Source organism: Emys orbicularis, chromosome 12 (assembly GCF_028017835.1).
Source record: "Emys orbicularis isolate rEmyOrb1 chromosome 12, rEmyOrb1.hap1, whole genome shotgun sequence".
In the NCBI taxonomy this organism is placed as follows: domain Eukaryota; kingdom Metazoa; phylum Chordata; order Testudines; family Emydidae; genus Emys; species Emys orbicularis.
In genome coordinates this window covers 53,043,143-53,059,774 of record NC_088694.1, presented here as the reverse complement: position 1 = coordinate 53,059,774, position 16,632 = coordinate 53,043,143, and the positions used below count along the sequence as shown (strand labels likewise).

At 41.6% G+C, this 16,632-nt stretch overlaps 1 protein-coding gene and 2 pseudogenes across 1 annotated transcript; all 3 read right to left on the bottom strand.

Moving 5' to 3' along the window:
- Positions 1-140: 140 nt before the first annotated feature.
- On the bottom strand, positions 141-1,102 carry LOC135887116 (olfactory receptor 6M1-like; annotated as a pseudogene).
- A 5,299-nt stretch (positions 1,103-6,401) lies between these two features.
- LOC135886403 (olfactory receptor 6M1-like) lies at positions 6,402-7,355 on the bottom strand. Its single transcript, XM_065414162.1, has one exon. The coding sequence runs from the start codon at positions 7,353-7,355 to the stop codon at positions 6,402-6,404; it is 954 nt and encodes a 317-aa protein (XP_065270234.1).
- A 5,348-nt stretch (positions 7,356-12,703) lies between these two features.
- Positions 12,704-13,677, bottom strand: LOC135887111 (olfactory receptor 6M1-like; annotated as a pseudogene).
- Positions 13,678-16,632: the final 2,955 nt, after the last annotated feature.

Below are 16,632 nucleotides of genomic sequence, written 5' to 3'. Positions count from 1 at the left end.
ATGAAAAACAGAATGCACTGACCGTTTATTTACAGAGCATACAGATGGAGAAGGATCATTACACATAGTTTGTCTAGCAGATTGACTCCCGCCCATTCATTGTCTTTTGGTTGCTTTGATTGTGTCTATACAGAAGCATGTCATAGATTGGGGAATAATTTTGCTGTTCCCCGACTAAAGGCTTCTCTCAGGGCGAGTTTGACAGTCTTGTTTCTGAGGCTGTAGATAAAGGGGTTGAGGAAAGGGTACAGTACGGTGTTCAGCAGAGCCACCCCTTTGGTAAGATGCAAAGAGGAATTGCCTGAATGAATGGTATACAAAACAATGGAGCTTCCATAGACAATTGCTAAAGCTGTGACACGGGAACCACAGGTTGAAAATGCTTTCTGTCTGCCTGTGGCTGTTGGCATTCGCAGAATAGAGAAGAAGATGGTTCCATAAGACAACATGGTTAAACATAATGAACTCAGGACTACAGTTGAGATCAAAATGGAATCCACCTTTCTAACCCCACTGGTGTCAGTGCAGGAGAGTTGGAAAAGGGGTTTGTTGTCACAAAAGAAATGGTTGATCACATTCGGCCCACAGAATCTCAGCTTCGAAATCAGGACCATCCGTACACTGAGATCTACAAAGCTTTCCACCTATGAACCAAGGACCAGATGGACGCAGAGTCTCTGATTCATGATGGTGGTGTATTGCAAAGGGTGGCAGATGGCAACATAGCAATCAAAGGACATGACCACTAGGAGGCAGAACTCTGTACCACCCAAGGCGAAATAGAAAAAGGTCTGGGCCATGCAGCCGTGAATGAAATGGTTCTGCTGACTGACAGAACGTTCAGCATCAGCTTAGGGCTCATGACCGAGGTGAACCAGATTTCGAGGAAGGACAAATTGGCGGTGAAAAAGTACATGGGAGAGTGGAGTCGGCGATCCACCCACACTATGAAAATGATGACCACGTTCCATGTTAGTGTGAACAGGTAGGTGAGGAGAAGAACAAGGAAGAGGAAAATTTGCAGTTTCTCACCAAGGCTGGAAAATCCCAGTAGGATGAATTCAGACACAACCGTTTCATTTCTTTCCTTCATGTCCAACATCAGCCTTGTCTGTAGAAAAAGTAACAGTGAAATAATAACTTGCCATTTTCACAGATTCTTGGATATTAAAACTAGATGGAAGCTTGCAATCTTCTGACTCTGTCCATAGCATATGACATACAATTTTACCTAATAACTCTTCCGTTAATCTCCTATCTTGTTGACACAAGCTGCTTCTCCCTGGGAACCCACTGTTTTTCAACACCAGCAGCCCAAATTCGGTACTACAGCCCTTTTACACCTCTGCTGTTCCTCTCCTGGCACATTCAGGTAAATAAAGGATGTGTTTTTTTTTCATAATTCTATTTCAAGTGCCCTGCAGGTCATTTTAAATCCCACTGACAAACTGTGTCTCTGAGTTCTGTGTTTGAAAAACCGGTAATCTTGTATTTAGCCTGACCAAACATAAATATAGACATAGAATTCGGTCACCTTCTATTTTCATGCCACTAATAAAGCCAGATTTTATCAGAGTCTGGCAGCGATTCCCTTCCTGATCAGGGTCCAGCTCCCTGAATAATCTCTTTGATCCACTTCCCTCTGTCCTCTGGAGACAACCGATGACCCTTTAAATAAATTTAAAAAAAATCCAAATCAGCCATCCAGGAGCCCAAGCCTCTGAGTCTGAGCATGCAGCGGTATAGATTCTTTTGGAGATTTTTTTTTACAACATACTCATCATAGTGGTCTCTTCTGGCCCTGGAATCTATGGTCATCTAGTCTGACCTCCTGTATACCTTCAGCCATTTAACTGCCCCAAAATAATGCCTTTTGAATTAGAGCCCATCTATTAGAAAAGCACCTAATCTTGATTTAAATATTAACAGCACTGGAATATCTACCAACACACTTCTTCAGATGGTTAATTCCCCTCACTAGACAAAAATGTGTACCTCAATTCCACTCTGAATTTCTCTAGCTTTGACTTCCAGTCATCTATCCTTGTTATACCTTTTTCTGCTACACTGAAATATTTGTTCTCCATGTAGATACTTACAGACTAGGATCAAGTTACCCTTTAAGTTTCTCTCTGCTCAGCTGAGAATGTTGTGCTCTTTAAGTGTAACACTCTAAGGAATGACAAAGAGTCCTGTGGCACCTTATAGAAGGAATGCTTTCCAAATCTTCAGTCATTCTTGTGGTTCATCTCTGAATCTTTTCTACAATAATCTAAATAGACTCAACTTCACTGCTATCTTCTATTGCTCCACCATTACAGCTACTTTTCAAAAACTTTCCTTGTACCGCTTTTCTACAGCAGTGACATAACTAATGCAGTAGCTAAAAACCCATTTGAATAAGCCCTATAGACTCAAAGTGTTGTATCTATTTATCTTAAGAAAGAGAAGTGTAAGGGGTGACTTGGTTTGAGTCTAAAGTACAAAGTTGGGAAGCAAGTGGGCTCTTCCTTCTGGCAGACAAACGCATAACATGATCCACTGGATGGAAGTTGAAACAAGACACATTCACTCTGGAAATAAGTTGGAATTTTTAAGAGGGAGGATAATTAACAATTGGAACAACTTGCCAAGGGTTATGGTGGAGTCTCCATCGCTGACCATTTTTAAATCAAGATTGAATGTTTTTATCTCAAAGATCTGCTCTAGGGAATTTTACCAGGAATTTCTATGGCCTGTGTTATAAAGGAGACCAGCCTAGATGATCACAATGTTCTAGCCTTTTAATCTATGAATTATGAACCATGGGACAAGCATAGGAATAGCCATACCATAGTTTCATATCTTTCCCTTTCCAGACTGGCTGAGCAATGGATGCTGTCGTTTAGAAAAGCAAAAGAAAACACCTCTCTCTTTCTCTGAAAATCTCTCTCTGTCTCTGTTGCTCTCTCTGAATTTCTCCTTCTCTGTGCATCTGGAGAAAGTCTTTGCCTTCATCCACTCTATAAATAACATTTTTAAAGTGTGATGTTTTCATCTGAGGTCTTGCAACACCAGTGGGAAATTGCCAGAGACAAGAAATCTCCTAGGAAAACCTGAGTTGCATGATCAGATTGAACACAAAAATGATCAACTTTAACTCTAAGATTTTTAAGAAGACTAAGGCAGTTAGATGCAGAGTTCCCATGATCTTTCAATGGGATTTAGGTGCTCACATCCCATAGGGATCTTTGAAAATTCTACCATAAACTGTTAAGGCATAATTGGGTGATTAATTCAGCTTTTTTGAATTTCCCAACTTTTCATTTTTTTCATGATTATTTCCATCAAAGTTTGGAATCATGCTGTGAAAGGAAACTGAAAAATATTACTCTTAAACATGCATGAAGTTCTTTGCCCTTTTTGAAAACCTTTCTATTGATCATATTCTAAAACAGGGATCGGCAACCTTTGGCACGTGGCCCACCAGGGTAAGCACCCTGGTGGGCCAGGCCGGGCCGGGCCGGTTTCTTTACCTGCCGCATCCGCAGGTTCAGCCAATCGCGTCTCCCACTGGCCACGGTTTGCCGCTCCAGGCCAATGAGGGCTGCGGGAAGTGGCGTGGGACGAGGGATGTGCTAGGATTATTTTCATGGACTTTTATAATGGAGTAGAAAGTGTATCTATAAAATTTGCAGATGACATCAAGCTTTGATGTTTTGCAAGTACTTCGGGGGACAGGATTAGAATTCAAAACGACCTTGACAAATGAGAAAATTGGTCTGAATTCAACAAGATGAAATTCAGTGAAGACTAGTGCGAAGTACTTCAGTTAGGAAGGAAAAATCAAATGCACAACTACAAAATGAGGAGTGACTGGCTAGGGGGTAGAAGTGCTGAAAAGTATCTGGGGCTAATAGTGAATCACAAACTGAACATGAGTCAATAATGTGATGCAGTTGCTAAAACGGATATCATCACTCTGGGGCGTAATAATGGGAGAGCCGTAGGTCGGAAATTGGGGGCAATTGACCCACTCTACTTGCACTGGTGAGGCCTCAGCTGGAATACCGTGTTCTTTTCTGACTACCACAAGTTTGGAGAGAGATGGATAAAATGGAAAGAGTCCAGAGGAGAGCAACAAAAGCAATAAAAGGTTGAGAAAACTTGACCTATGAGGGGAGATATTTTAAAATGGGTCTGCTTTGTCTTGAGAAGAGTGGGGTGCACCTTATAGCACTCTTCCAATCTGTTACGGGCTGTTATAAAAAGGACCATGATGAATTCTTCTCTATGTCTACTAAAGGTAGGACAAGAAGTAATGGGCTTCATTTTCAGAAAGGGAGATACAGGTTAGATATTGGGGAAAACATTCCTATTACAATGGTAGTTACATTCTAGAAGTGGCATCCAAGGGTGGGTCTGGAATCCCAGTCACTGGGGGTTTTAAAGAACAGTTGGACAAACACCTGTGAGGGATGGTCTAGGTCAGTGGTTCCCAAACTGTGGTTCGTGAACCCCTGGGGGTTCGCAAAATGTTACAGAGTGTTATCGGGTAAAAAAAATCCCTAATGGCAGACAGAGCTGTGCCTAGGGACCCTGGGCAGCACGGGGCCAGCGGCCCGGAGTCTCTGGACTTCCAAGAGCTAAGCAGATCAAAGCAAGCATATCTATCACATTGAGGAGATTTAAACTTCAAGACTCCTTATAAGAAATGGAAAAGGAGGTGGATATTTTTTGCTGTTTTTAAAATTAATTAGGCAGCTAGTGTTGTTTTTAAAATTATTATGAAGAACAAGTTTAAGCTTTGTTGTAATGTGCGTTGTTTGCCTGGACTGCTCAAGACCTGAATGCTTGTGTAGGAGGAACTCTTTGAGTTGGCTTCTTAAATACCTTCATGCTGTTTCACATCTGATATAGGAGCCCTGTTCAAAGTGATACAAGCTACGAAAGTGAGATCTTGGCAGAGTGTTGCCGTTTTCATAACGTAATAAAAATACTGTAATGATAAATAATAATGAATAATAAATAATGTGTAATAAGCATGTCATAAAAACAAATTTTATATTTCCAAGATCACTGCTTTTATCATTTATACTCAGGTAAAGGAGAAAATCCCTGAAAATATTTATTTTTAGGAGGGGGTTCGCGAGACTTGACATTTTAGTGAAAGGGGTTCACAGGTTGTTAAAGTTTGGGAACCACTGGTCTAGGTTTATGTGGCTCTGCCTCTGCGCTGGGAGCTACATTAGAGGACCTCTCAAGGTCCCTTCCAAGCCTACATTTCTAGGAGTCTACAAGTGTCAGGGGATAGTTTTAGGCTGTGCTGTGCTGCAAAGAACAGGGAGGAGGGCTCAGGACAGGTTGCTACCCTCTCCGATTCAGCACAGATCTCGATCCCAAGAACATTACTATGGGTCAATTAGCTTCAGGGAGCTGTGTGCTTCACTCAGTACAGGATGTTATATTCTGTCAGTGAATTCTGACCCCCGTGCCCAGGTGTGATTCTAGGAGGCAGTGGGGACTTTTTCCCCCGAACAAGAAAGAAGGATTTCCACAAGATTCATCAGCCAAAATGTGTCCTGTAGGAGCGAGGGGAGAATATTTAATTTTAATCAGCAAAACCAATGTCTTGGAACATGGGAGATGCAGATTCCAAACACTATATGGCCTGATTTGAAGCTGGGAGTTGATCCGGTGTCTTTCACATCCCAGGCATTTCTGCTAACCAGCAGGATCTGCAGCTGAAGAATCTCTCTCTGGCAATTTGTTCTGTATCTGAGAAACCTCCATAATGTGATTAACCTTATACAGCTACTAAGAGAAATGATGAAGATCTGAAATATGACATTAGAGATATGAGGCTATTGAATATTTCTCCATACATCCTGTGGTCTTGGTCCACTGGATCTTTGAGCAATACTTGGACTTGGGAAACCTGACTTAAATCCTAGCACAGCCACAGATTTCTTGTCTGACCTTGGGCAATTCATTTATTCTAACCATTGGCTAAGTTCGCTATCTATAAAAATTAAAGATAATGCTTTCCTACCATGCAAGGGTGCTGAGACGTCCTCGGAAACCATAGGAATGAAGAGAAAAAAGTGCCTAACAGATATTTGGTACCCAAGTCCTACTGAAAGTGGTGTGGCCTGAAGGAAACTTGCTCTACTACTGTCGATGTGGTGCTTGTTCTCTGGATAATTGCACATTGATCTCAAGTGGGTGACAGTTCAGCACTTTAAAGGAAGGTTTAATTATTCTAATTATTTCCTTGAATAATAGAATTGGCTGAACATTTATTCATAAAAAATACACGTGAAGGAAGGAGTATTACACAAAATTGGGCTACAGATTAGTGGATTGATTCATGCCCTTCCATTATCTTTCTGTTGCTTTTCTTGTATCTATTTGGAAGCATGTCACGGATCGGGAAGCAACTTTGCAGTGCTCTGACTAAAGGTTTCTCTCAGAGCCAGTTTCACAGTCTTGTTTCTGAGGCTGTAGATAAAGGGGTTGAGGAAAGGGTACAGTACGGTGTTCAGCAGAGCCACCCCTTTGTTGAGGTTCAAGGAGGAATTTCCTGAAGGCCTGGCATACAACACAATGCAGCTCCCATAGGCAATTACCAAAGATGTGAGATGGGAGCCACAGGTAGCGAAAGCTTTCTGTCTGCCTGTGGCTGTTGGGATTCGGAGAATAGAAAATAAGATGCTCACATATGACAACATCATTAGACATAATGAGCTCAGCACTAAAGTTGAGATCAAAATAGAATCCACCCTTCTAACCCCACTGGTGTCAGTGCAGGACAGTAGGAAAAGGGGTGTGCTGTCACAGAAGAAATGGTTGATCACATTTGGCCCACAGAAACTCAACTTCGAAATGAGGAGCATCCGTAAACTCATAACCATAAAACCTCCCACCCATGTACCGAGAGCTAACTGGATGCAGAATCTCTGCTTCATGATGGTGGTGTATTGCAAAGGGCGGCAGATGGCAACATAACGATCAAAGGACATGACCACAAGGAGGCAGAACTCTGTACTACCCAAGGTGAAATAGAAGAAGGACTGGGCCATGCAGCTGTGGAATGAAATGGTTCGGCTGATTGAGAGAAAGTTCAGCACCATCTTAGGGTTTGTGACTGAGGTGAACCATGTTTCCAAGAAGGACAAATTGGTGATGAAAAAGTACATGGGAGAGTGGAGTCGGTGATTCACCCACACTATGAAAATGATAACCACTTTCCCAGTTATTGTGATCAGGTAGGTGAGGAGAAGAACCAAGAAGAGGGAAATCTTCAGTTTCTCACCAAGACTGGAAAATGCCAGTAGGATGAACTCAGACACAGCCGTTTCATTTCTTTCCTTCATGTCCAATGTCAGCCTTGGCTCTGGAAAGAGTTACAGTGAAAATAAGTTTCAGAGTGGTAGCCGTGTTAGTCTGTATCAGCAAAAACAATGAGGAGTCCTTGTGACACCTTAGAGACTAACAAATCTATTTGGGCATAAGCTTTCATGGGCTATAACCCACTTCATCAGATGCCCAAATCGACAGTGAAAATAAGAGCATGCCATTTTCACAGATTCATACATTTTAAAGCCAGATGAGACCCTTTTGATTTTCTAGTCAGATTTTTTGCCTAACATACATCATAGCATTTTACCTTGTAACTCCTCCATTAATCCTCTCACTTGCCGTGAGCTGCCCCTCCCTCATTCAACACTGGTGTCTCAGGTTTGGTACTACTGGCCGTATACTCCTTTAATGTTGCTCTCCAGACACTTGCCGGGAAATATTCGGTGATCCTGGCTGTTTTCCTTCGTCTATTTCAAGGACATTGCAGGTCTCGTCCAAGTCTATAGATACTACTCCTCTGATTTCTGGGTTTGGAAAACCATTATATTTTTATTTAACCAAGCTAAACATAAACATAAATATAGCATTTAGTGACCCTTCCACTTCCTACATCTCGAGGGAGACCCTAATCTTATCAAAGCATGACTTGGTCGGGGTCCAGCTCCCACATCCTCTCTGTGGTGCTGCTCCTGCTCCCCTCTGGAGAAAACTGATGACCATTCTCAATGGAAAAAATCTGAATAAGCCATTTAGGTGGCGCCTCCCTCCAGGAGTCTAAACTTCTCTGTCTTTGAGCACCCAGCAGCATATGTTCTTTTTGGTGTTTGTCCCACAACATCCACCATAATAGATTCATAAATTCCAAGGTGAGAAGGGACCACTGTGATCATCTAGTCTGACTTCTTGTCTAACTCCGGCCACAGAACTTCCCCAAAACAATTCCTTTTGAACTAGAGCCTGCCTTTTAAGAAAACATCCAATCTTGATTTTAAACTGGCCAGGGATGGAGAACCCACCACACCACCCTTGCTAATTTATTCCAATGGGCAAGTCTCCTTACTGTTAAAAATAGACACTAAGTCCACTCTGAAGTTGTCTATCTTCAACTCCCAGCCATTAGATCTTGTTATACTTTTGTCTATACTCTTGGAACTTTTTCCTGAGATGTTCTCTGGCCGGTGTTACACAGAAAATCATATTAGATTATCACAACGGTCCCTCCTATTCTACAAATAAATGTACTATGGAACACCAAAGCATATGCACAGTCGTATTATAGTTTTATATATTTACCTTTTCAGAGTAGTGGAGGAACAGCTGCTGTCATTTAGAAAAGAAACAAAAACCAGCTCTGTTCTCTGAATCTCTCTCTCAGTAGCCGTTGCTCTCTTGCCATCTCTCCTCCTCTGTCCATCTGGGGAAAAGTCTTGCTTTCACCCATGCATTAAATAAGGTTTTCAAAATGCAATCATTTAATCTGAGCCATGGCAACACAAACAAGAGATTACCAGAGGCAAGAACTCTCATAGGACACCCTGAGATACCTGATCAAATTGAACCCTAAAATAGTCATCTTCTTGAAGGCTAAGATTTTCAAAAAGTCTACAGTAGTTAGGTGCAGAGCTCCCATTATCTTTCCCTGGGATTCTGGTGCTCAAACACTTAGGAATCTTTAAAAATCCTACCACAAAATTTTAAGGCAGAATAGGAAGATGAATTCATCTTTTTCTGAATTTTCAAAATTTTGGGTTTTTTTTTATTATTTTTAATTAGAATTTGTAATCATGCTCTGAAGAGAAACAAGAACATCTCCCTCAAACAGTCACAAAATTATTTACCCTTTTCCCAAACACTTCTAATGATTATGTTCTTAAATTGACAGATTGGCAAATTCATGTGTGTTTTCTTAGTATGGCTGTGTGAATAAAAGCTATTTCAGTAAGCTGACCATTTAAAAAATTGAACGTTGTTTCAGGTTGAAATATTTTTTTAAAAGAATTTGCAGTGAATGAAAAAGTTAAACAGAAACAGGAAACTTATGTTGGGTCAGATGAAAACATTGACATGTCATTGTTTATGTTCGGGCCATTTTTAAAGGTTTTCCAAACAAACAAAAGCAAAGGAAATTTTCAGACAAAAAAAAGTTGTTTTGCAGTAAAAAACCCCAAAGCATTACATTTTCAAACTGCTGCAATAAAATGTTTTGATTTTTGTAAAAAATGGTCGACACAACTCAGTGAAACCAACAAAGACTTGCAAAACCTTTCAGTGTCGGCTATCAGCATTTTCGACCAAAAAAGAGTTTCAACAGAAAAATTTCACCTACTTCTATTTATGAAAAATTGTGTGTTTTACACCAGGTTTTGGTATGAAGTCCTCGATGTTAAGGTGTGCCACAATAACATTCCACTTAAGAGATGGAATGGGAAAGTTAGAGTCTTTTTCTCATACAAGATTGCTAACGGTATCATTTTAGAGGCCGAGATTAAGGAAGAACAGAGACTAGACTTCCATCCAAAGACAGGCAACACCAGTCAAGACTAGTGATTTTATTTTAGCAATAATTATTTGATGTGCTGTAGGAGCTTCGGTACCTGAACATTCATCACTTACATAGAGCAATAATCTAGGAAAATGACGGGTTCTACAATTTTGTTCTGTGTAATGAAATCCCAGGTACATCTATTAGGACCTGTCCACACTGTGGCTTAGATTTTTCCAAGGGGGATGCAGGGGGGACAACAGGAGTGTTGCACGCAAGACACAGGAGGTAATTGTCCCACTCTATTTGGCACTGGTGAGGCCTCAGCTGGAGTACTGCGTCCAGTTCTGGGTGCCACACTTTAGAAAAGATGTGCACAAATTGGATAGAGGCCAGAGGAGAGCAACAAAAATGAAAAAAGGTTTAGAAAACCTGACCTATGAGAAAAGGTTAACAACTGCTGCATGTTTAGTCTTGAGAACAGAAGAGCAAGGGGGACCTCTTAACAGTTTGCAAATGTGTTAAGGGCTGGTATAAAGAGAATAACGATCCGTTCTCCATGTCCATGGAAGGTAGGACAAGAAGTAATGGGCTGAGTGTGCAGCAAGGGAGATTGAGAATGATTTCCCTAATTTCTAATCTAACTATAAGGACAGTTAAGCACTAGAATAGTTTCCAAGGTAGGATGTGGAATCCCCATCATTGGAGATTTTAAGAACTGGTTGGACAAACAGCTGTGAGGGATGGGCTATGTTTATTTGGGCCTGCCTCAGTGCAGGGGGCTGAATTAAATGAGCTATCTAGGTCCCTTGCAGCTGTTGCCTGACTCTTTTAAAGATTAATCATATTTGGCAGTTGATCAGAAGGTCATAAGGCTCTTGTCCCAAGAATCAGGCTACATAGAGTTAAAACCAAGAAGTTCAATATCTTGTTGGGAACCTTGGGGTGTATGGTAAAGATGATAGATCTTTATTAGAATAATGAACAAAGCCAGAAAAGCTCTGAGCCACATAAAAAGATAGGAGTAGCACAGTATTGGGGATATCTGTGGTATCATTCTTGGCATGAGCTCTTAAATCTGCCTTCTTACACCCTTTGTTGAGGACTTGGTGATGAGAGACGAAGGACCAGCCCTGTCTCTGGCATGCCAAATGAGTCCGATGGTCCAGGTTCCTCAATGCTGAAGACTGATGGTAGATAACAATAGAGCTGAAGGGTCAAATGGTAGCTAAGCCCAGAAAACTAACTCTCCACACGGTGGTCTGCCCTATTATAAGATCTGTGCACCATTGTGAATATTCATGCTAATGCTCAAGCTTCCATGCCCAAATCTAACTTCCTCAGCCACATAACACGGAGGTGTACTTATTCTACAGGTTAACATATTCATACATATTAATGCCATTTTAGCTCATTATGATACCTGTCACTTCTTGTTTAAGCCGGTTTACGGTTATTACTTGCATGTTCCTGCCGTGTTCCTGCTGTTGCCATGTACCGTTAAGTTCCAACTCCTGCCATTGAGCAAGCTAGCCCAAATTCCACCGAATCGGAGGGTAACTTTCGGACCACTTATCTATGCCAAAGGTTACAGGCCTATTATATGTCACTACACTTATGCTAACCTGCTTAAGCTAATGTCTTACAGGATACAGGCCTGGGGGCTTCTTGCGTTACAGCTGAAGGTAATAAAGGCTAAACAGCCCTACATGTCTAGGGTACTAGGAAAGTTAGGGCAAAGTGAAAGGTTGCACTGTGGTGCAAGAAACGGGGGGGGGGATTTCCTCTCTGAGTCAGCACTGATCCTATGAACATCACTATGGGACAGTGTGCATCAGGCAGCCGTGTGCTTGACTCAATATAGGCTGCTGTTGTCTTTGAGTCAAGGTTGAGGCCAATGCCCCGGTGTGGTGCTAGGAAGTGTGGGGCTGCCTGCAGGGGCCGTTTCGCCACACCAGAGAAAATGTTTTCAGGAAGATTAATCAGTGAAATTGTTTTCTGATACACGGTGGGAGTGGGAGGTTGGGGGGAATATTTAATTTTAAACAGTAAAAGCAAAGTCTATGCCTCACTTGCTGTTATTTCAGCACATTCTTTCTTGGGATTAACTATTTGTGTTCCATCTTTCAAAGGGAATGTTTTTTCAACACTTATAACTAGAGGTGAAATAGAAAAGCATTGTAAAAATGAGTGTGTCTGATCTTCGTTGATCTTGTACCATGGAAATGAAAGGGAGGGGGAAGGAGAGAGATTCTAGTCGGAAATCTTGAATTCCATTTTATGATTTTAAAGTGTGTTTTCCTTCTGCATCAGAATGAAACCAAGACCTTTTGACATTTTGTGTGAAACAGTTCCTCTCTTCCAGTGCGGTATTACTGGTCACTCTAGAGAGCTCAGCTCTGTCCCTACAGCCCAGTGGCTTGGATTATGTCTGATACACGGGACATGCAGGTTCCAATCACTATATGGCCTGATTTGAAGCTGGTAGTTGAACTGGTGCTTTCACATCCCATGCATGTAGCCTAACCACCAGGCTCAATAATTGAAGAACCTCTCAAACTACAGACAGAAAGAATAAATATGTGCCTAGCTTATGTCTGTTACCCAAGTGCTTTTGTGTAGCCCAAAGGAAGCTTTCCCTGCTACGATCAGTGAAGTGTTTGATCGGTGGATAATTACCCATTTGTCTCAAGTGTGTGATAAATCAGAATTTTCAAGACAGGCTGAATAAATCTAATTATTTCTTTGAAGAGTAGAATTGACTAAACTTTAATTTAAAAAAAATACAGATTGAGAAAGGACTATTACACATAATTTTCTAATCATAACAGATTCATTATGGTGGTGGGTATTTTTTTGTTTGTTTTCCTTTTCTTATATCTATCCAGAAGCATGGTGCAGATTGGGGAACAACATTACAGTACTACGACTAAAGGTTCCTCTCAGGGCGAGTTTCACAGTCTTGTTTCTGAGGCTGTAGATAAAGGGGTTAAGGAAAGGGTACACTATAATGTTCAGCAGAGCCACCCCTTTGTTGACATCCAAGGAGGAATTTCCCGAAGGCCTGGCATACAAAACAATGCAGCTTCCGTAGGCAATTGTCAAAGCTGTGAGATGGGACCCACAGGTAGCAAAAGCTTTCTGTCTGCCTGTGGCTGTTGGCATTTGTAGAATAGAGAAGAAGATGCTCATGTAAGACAACATTGTTAAACATAATGAAGTCAGTAGTAAAGTTGAGATCAAAATGGAGTCCACCCTCTGAACCCGACTGGTGTCAGTGCAGGAGAGCTGAAAGAGGGGAGAATTGTCACAGAAGAAATGATTGATCACATTCGGCGCACAGAATCTCAGCTTCAAAATCAGGACCATCCGTAAATTTGTAACTGTGAAACTTCCCACCCATGAGCCAAGAACCAGTTGGAAACTAAGTCTCTGCTTCATGATGGTGGCGTATTGCAAAGGGTGGCAGATGGCAACATAGCGATCAAAGGACCTGACCACTATGAGGAACAACTCTGTACCACCCAAGACAAAATAGAAGTACGACTGGGCCATGCAGCCATAGAATGAAATGGTTTGGTTGACTGAAAGTTCAGCATCAGCCTAGGGCTCGTGACTGAGGTGAACCAGATTTCCAAGAAGGACAAATTGGCAATGAAAAAGTACATGGGAGAGTGGAGTCGACGATCAACACACACTATGAAAATGATGACCACATTGCCTGTTACTGTGATCAGGTAGGTGAGGAGAAGAATCAGGAACAGGAAAATCTTCAGTTTCTCACCAAGACTGGAAAATCCCAGAAGGATGAACACAGACACAGCCGTTTCATTCCTTTCCTCCATGTCCGACATCAGCCTTGTCTGTAAAAAGGGTAACAGTGAAAATAAGTGAATGGCATTTTTGTGTATTCATAGATTTTAAAGCCAGATGGAACCCTTGTGATCTTCTAGCCCCACTTTGTACAAAACATATGACACAGGATTTTACCTAGGTTTCAGAGTAGCAGCCGTGTTAGTCTGTATCCGCAAAAAGAACAGGAGTACTTGTGGCACCTTAGAGACTAACAAATTTATTAGAGCATAAGCTACAGCCCACTTATTTGGATTTTACCTAGTAACTCCGTTACTCCCCTAACTTGTTGTCATAAGAACGGCCTAACTGGGTAAGACCAATGGTCCATCTAGCCCAGTATCCTGCCTTCTGACAGTGCCCAATGCCAGGTGCCCCAGAGGAAATGAACAAATCAGGGCAATTATCAGGTAATCCATTCCCTGTCATTCACTCCCGGCATCTGGCAATCAGAGGCTCGGACACCCAGAGCATGGAGTTGTATCCCTGACTATCTGCGTTAATAACCCTTGACCGATCTATCCTCCATGAACTTATCTAATTCTTTCTGAACCCAGTTATACATTTGGTCTTCACAGTATCCCCTGGCAATGAGTTCCGCAGGTTGACTGTGTGTTTTGTGAAGAAGTATTTCCTTTTGTTTGTTTTAAACCTGTTGCCTATCAGTTTTATCAGGTCACCCCTCATTCTTGTGTTGTGAGAAGGGGTAAATAGCACTTCCTTATTCACTGTCTCCACACCATTCATGATTTTCTAGACCTCTCTGATATCCCCCCATAGTCATCTCTTTTCCAAGATGAAGAGACCCAGTCCTTTTAATCTTCCCTCATATGGAAGTTGTTCCATACCTCTAATCATTTTTGTTACCTTTCTCTGTAACTTTTCCATTTTTAATACATCTTTTCTTATATGGGGTGACCAGAACTGCCCACAGTGTTGTATGTGCGGGCATAGTATGTATTTATATAGTTGCATTATGTTATTTGCTATCTTATTATCTATCCTTTTGCTAATGGTTCCTAACATTGTTCACTTTTTTGACTGCTGCTGCCTATTGAGTGGATGTTTACAGAGAACTATCCACAATGCCTCCAAGATCTCTTTCTTGAGTGATAACAGCTCATTTAGACCCCAACATTTTGCGTGTATAGTTGGGATTACGTTTTCCAATGTGCATTACTTTGCGTTTTTCAACATTGAATTTCATCGGCCTTTTTGTTTTCCAATCACCCTGTTTTGTGAGATCCTTTTGTAACTCTGCTTTGCATTTAACTGTCTTCTGTAATTTCGTCTCATCTGCCAACTTTGCCATCTTTAGCAGAATGTTAGGAACAGATAATAAGACAGTAAATATCATGATGCCACCATATAAATCCATATAATCCATAGTATGCCCACACATCCCAAAAATATATATTAGACATAGAAAAGGTACAAAGAAGGGTAATGAAAATTATTAGGTGTATGGAACAGTTTCCAAATGAGGAGAGATTAAAAAGACTGGGACTGTTCAGCTTGGAAAAGAGAGGATTATGGGAGGATAGGTAGAGATCTATAAAATCATGAATGATCACCTTGTCTGACCTCTTGTATAACTTCTGCCATTGAACTGTCTCAAAGTCATTCCTTTTGAACTAGAACCTAGAAAAACATCCAATCTTGGTTTAAATATTACCAGGAATGGAGAATCAACTACAACACTTGGTGAATGATTCCACTGGTTAATTCCCCTCACTATTAAAAACAATGTTCACCTTAGTTGCATTGTCAATTTTTCTAGCTTCAACTTTCAGCCATTTGCTCTGGTTATACTTTTGTCTGCTAGACTGAACTATTTGTTCCCCGCGGCTGTGATCAAGTTACCCAGAATTCCTTGAGTCTGTTACTATCAGTTATCTTTCCCAAAGCTGCAATCATTCTTGTGGTTCAACTCTGAACACTCCCCAATTTATCAACATCCTTCTTCAAGTGTGCACTCCAAAACGGGACCCAGGATTCCACCAGTGGTCACACCAGTGCCAAATACAGAGGGAAAAGAACATCTCTTCTCCTTTTAAGTATCCCCCTGATTTTACACCCAAGAATGGCATTAGATTCTTTGGTCACAACTGCGAACTGGGAGCACTTGTTCAGGTGATTTTTCACCATGACCCTTGAGTCTTTTTCATAGTTGATTTTCCGTATGACTTATCCTATAACACAGGGATCGGCAACCTTTGGCATGCGGCTGGCCAGGGTAAGCACCCTGGCCGGCCGGGCCGGTTTGTTTACCTGCCGCGTCTGCAGGTTTGGCCGATCGCGGCTCCCACTGGCCGCGGTTTGGTGCTCCAGGCCAATGGGGGCTGCCGGAAGCAGCACAGGCGGAGGGATGTGCTGGCCGCCGCTTCCCGCCGCCCCCATTGGCCTGAAGCACCGAACCGAGGCCAGTGGGAGCCGCGATCTGCCGAACCTGCAGACACGGCAGGTAAACAAACCGGCCCGGCCGGCCAGGGTGCTTACCCTGGCCAGCCGCATGCCAAAGGTTGCTGATCCCTGCTATAACATCTCACACAGTGCAATTTCAAGTTAATATAGTCCCATCTCCACACTTATGCTTGACCTGGAGTAATATTTTTCAATGTTTCATAGCTGGTGAACACTTAAAATAAAAAATGTTCACAACACCATTATATTTATTATAAACCCCATTATATTTACTATAAAGAGTAAAATATTTATCAATGATAACAATGATAAGCCTATTTAATACAGCTGCTACATTTGAGCTCAGAAACTTTTAAGCTTTTAATGACCTCTTATTTATTTGGGAAATTTTATTTTCTTTGCGTCAGAATTATAATAAAAAAACTCAATGCCTCACATTTACCCCCAATTGCCTTTCATGTCACCACCCCCAGTGCACACAACTCATCAGTTGCCAAACAAAGATCTAATCTGCCCTCAGCATCCCATAAACC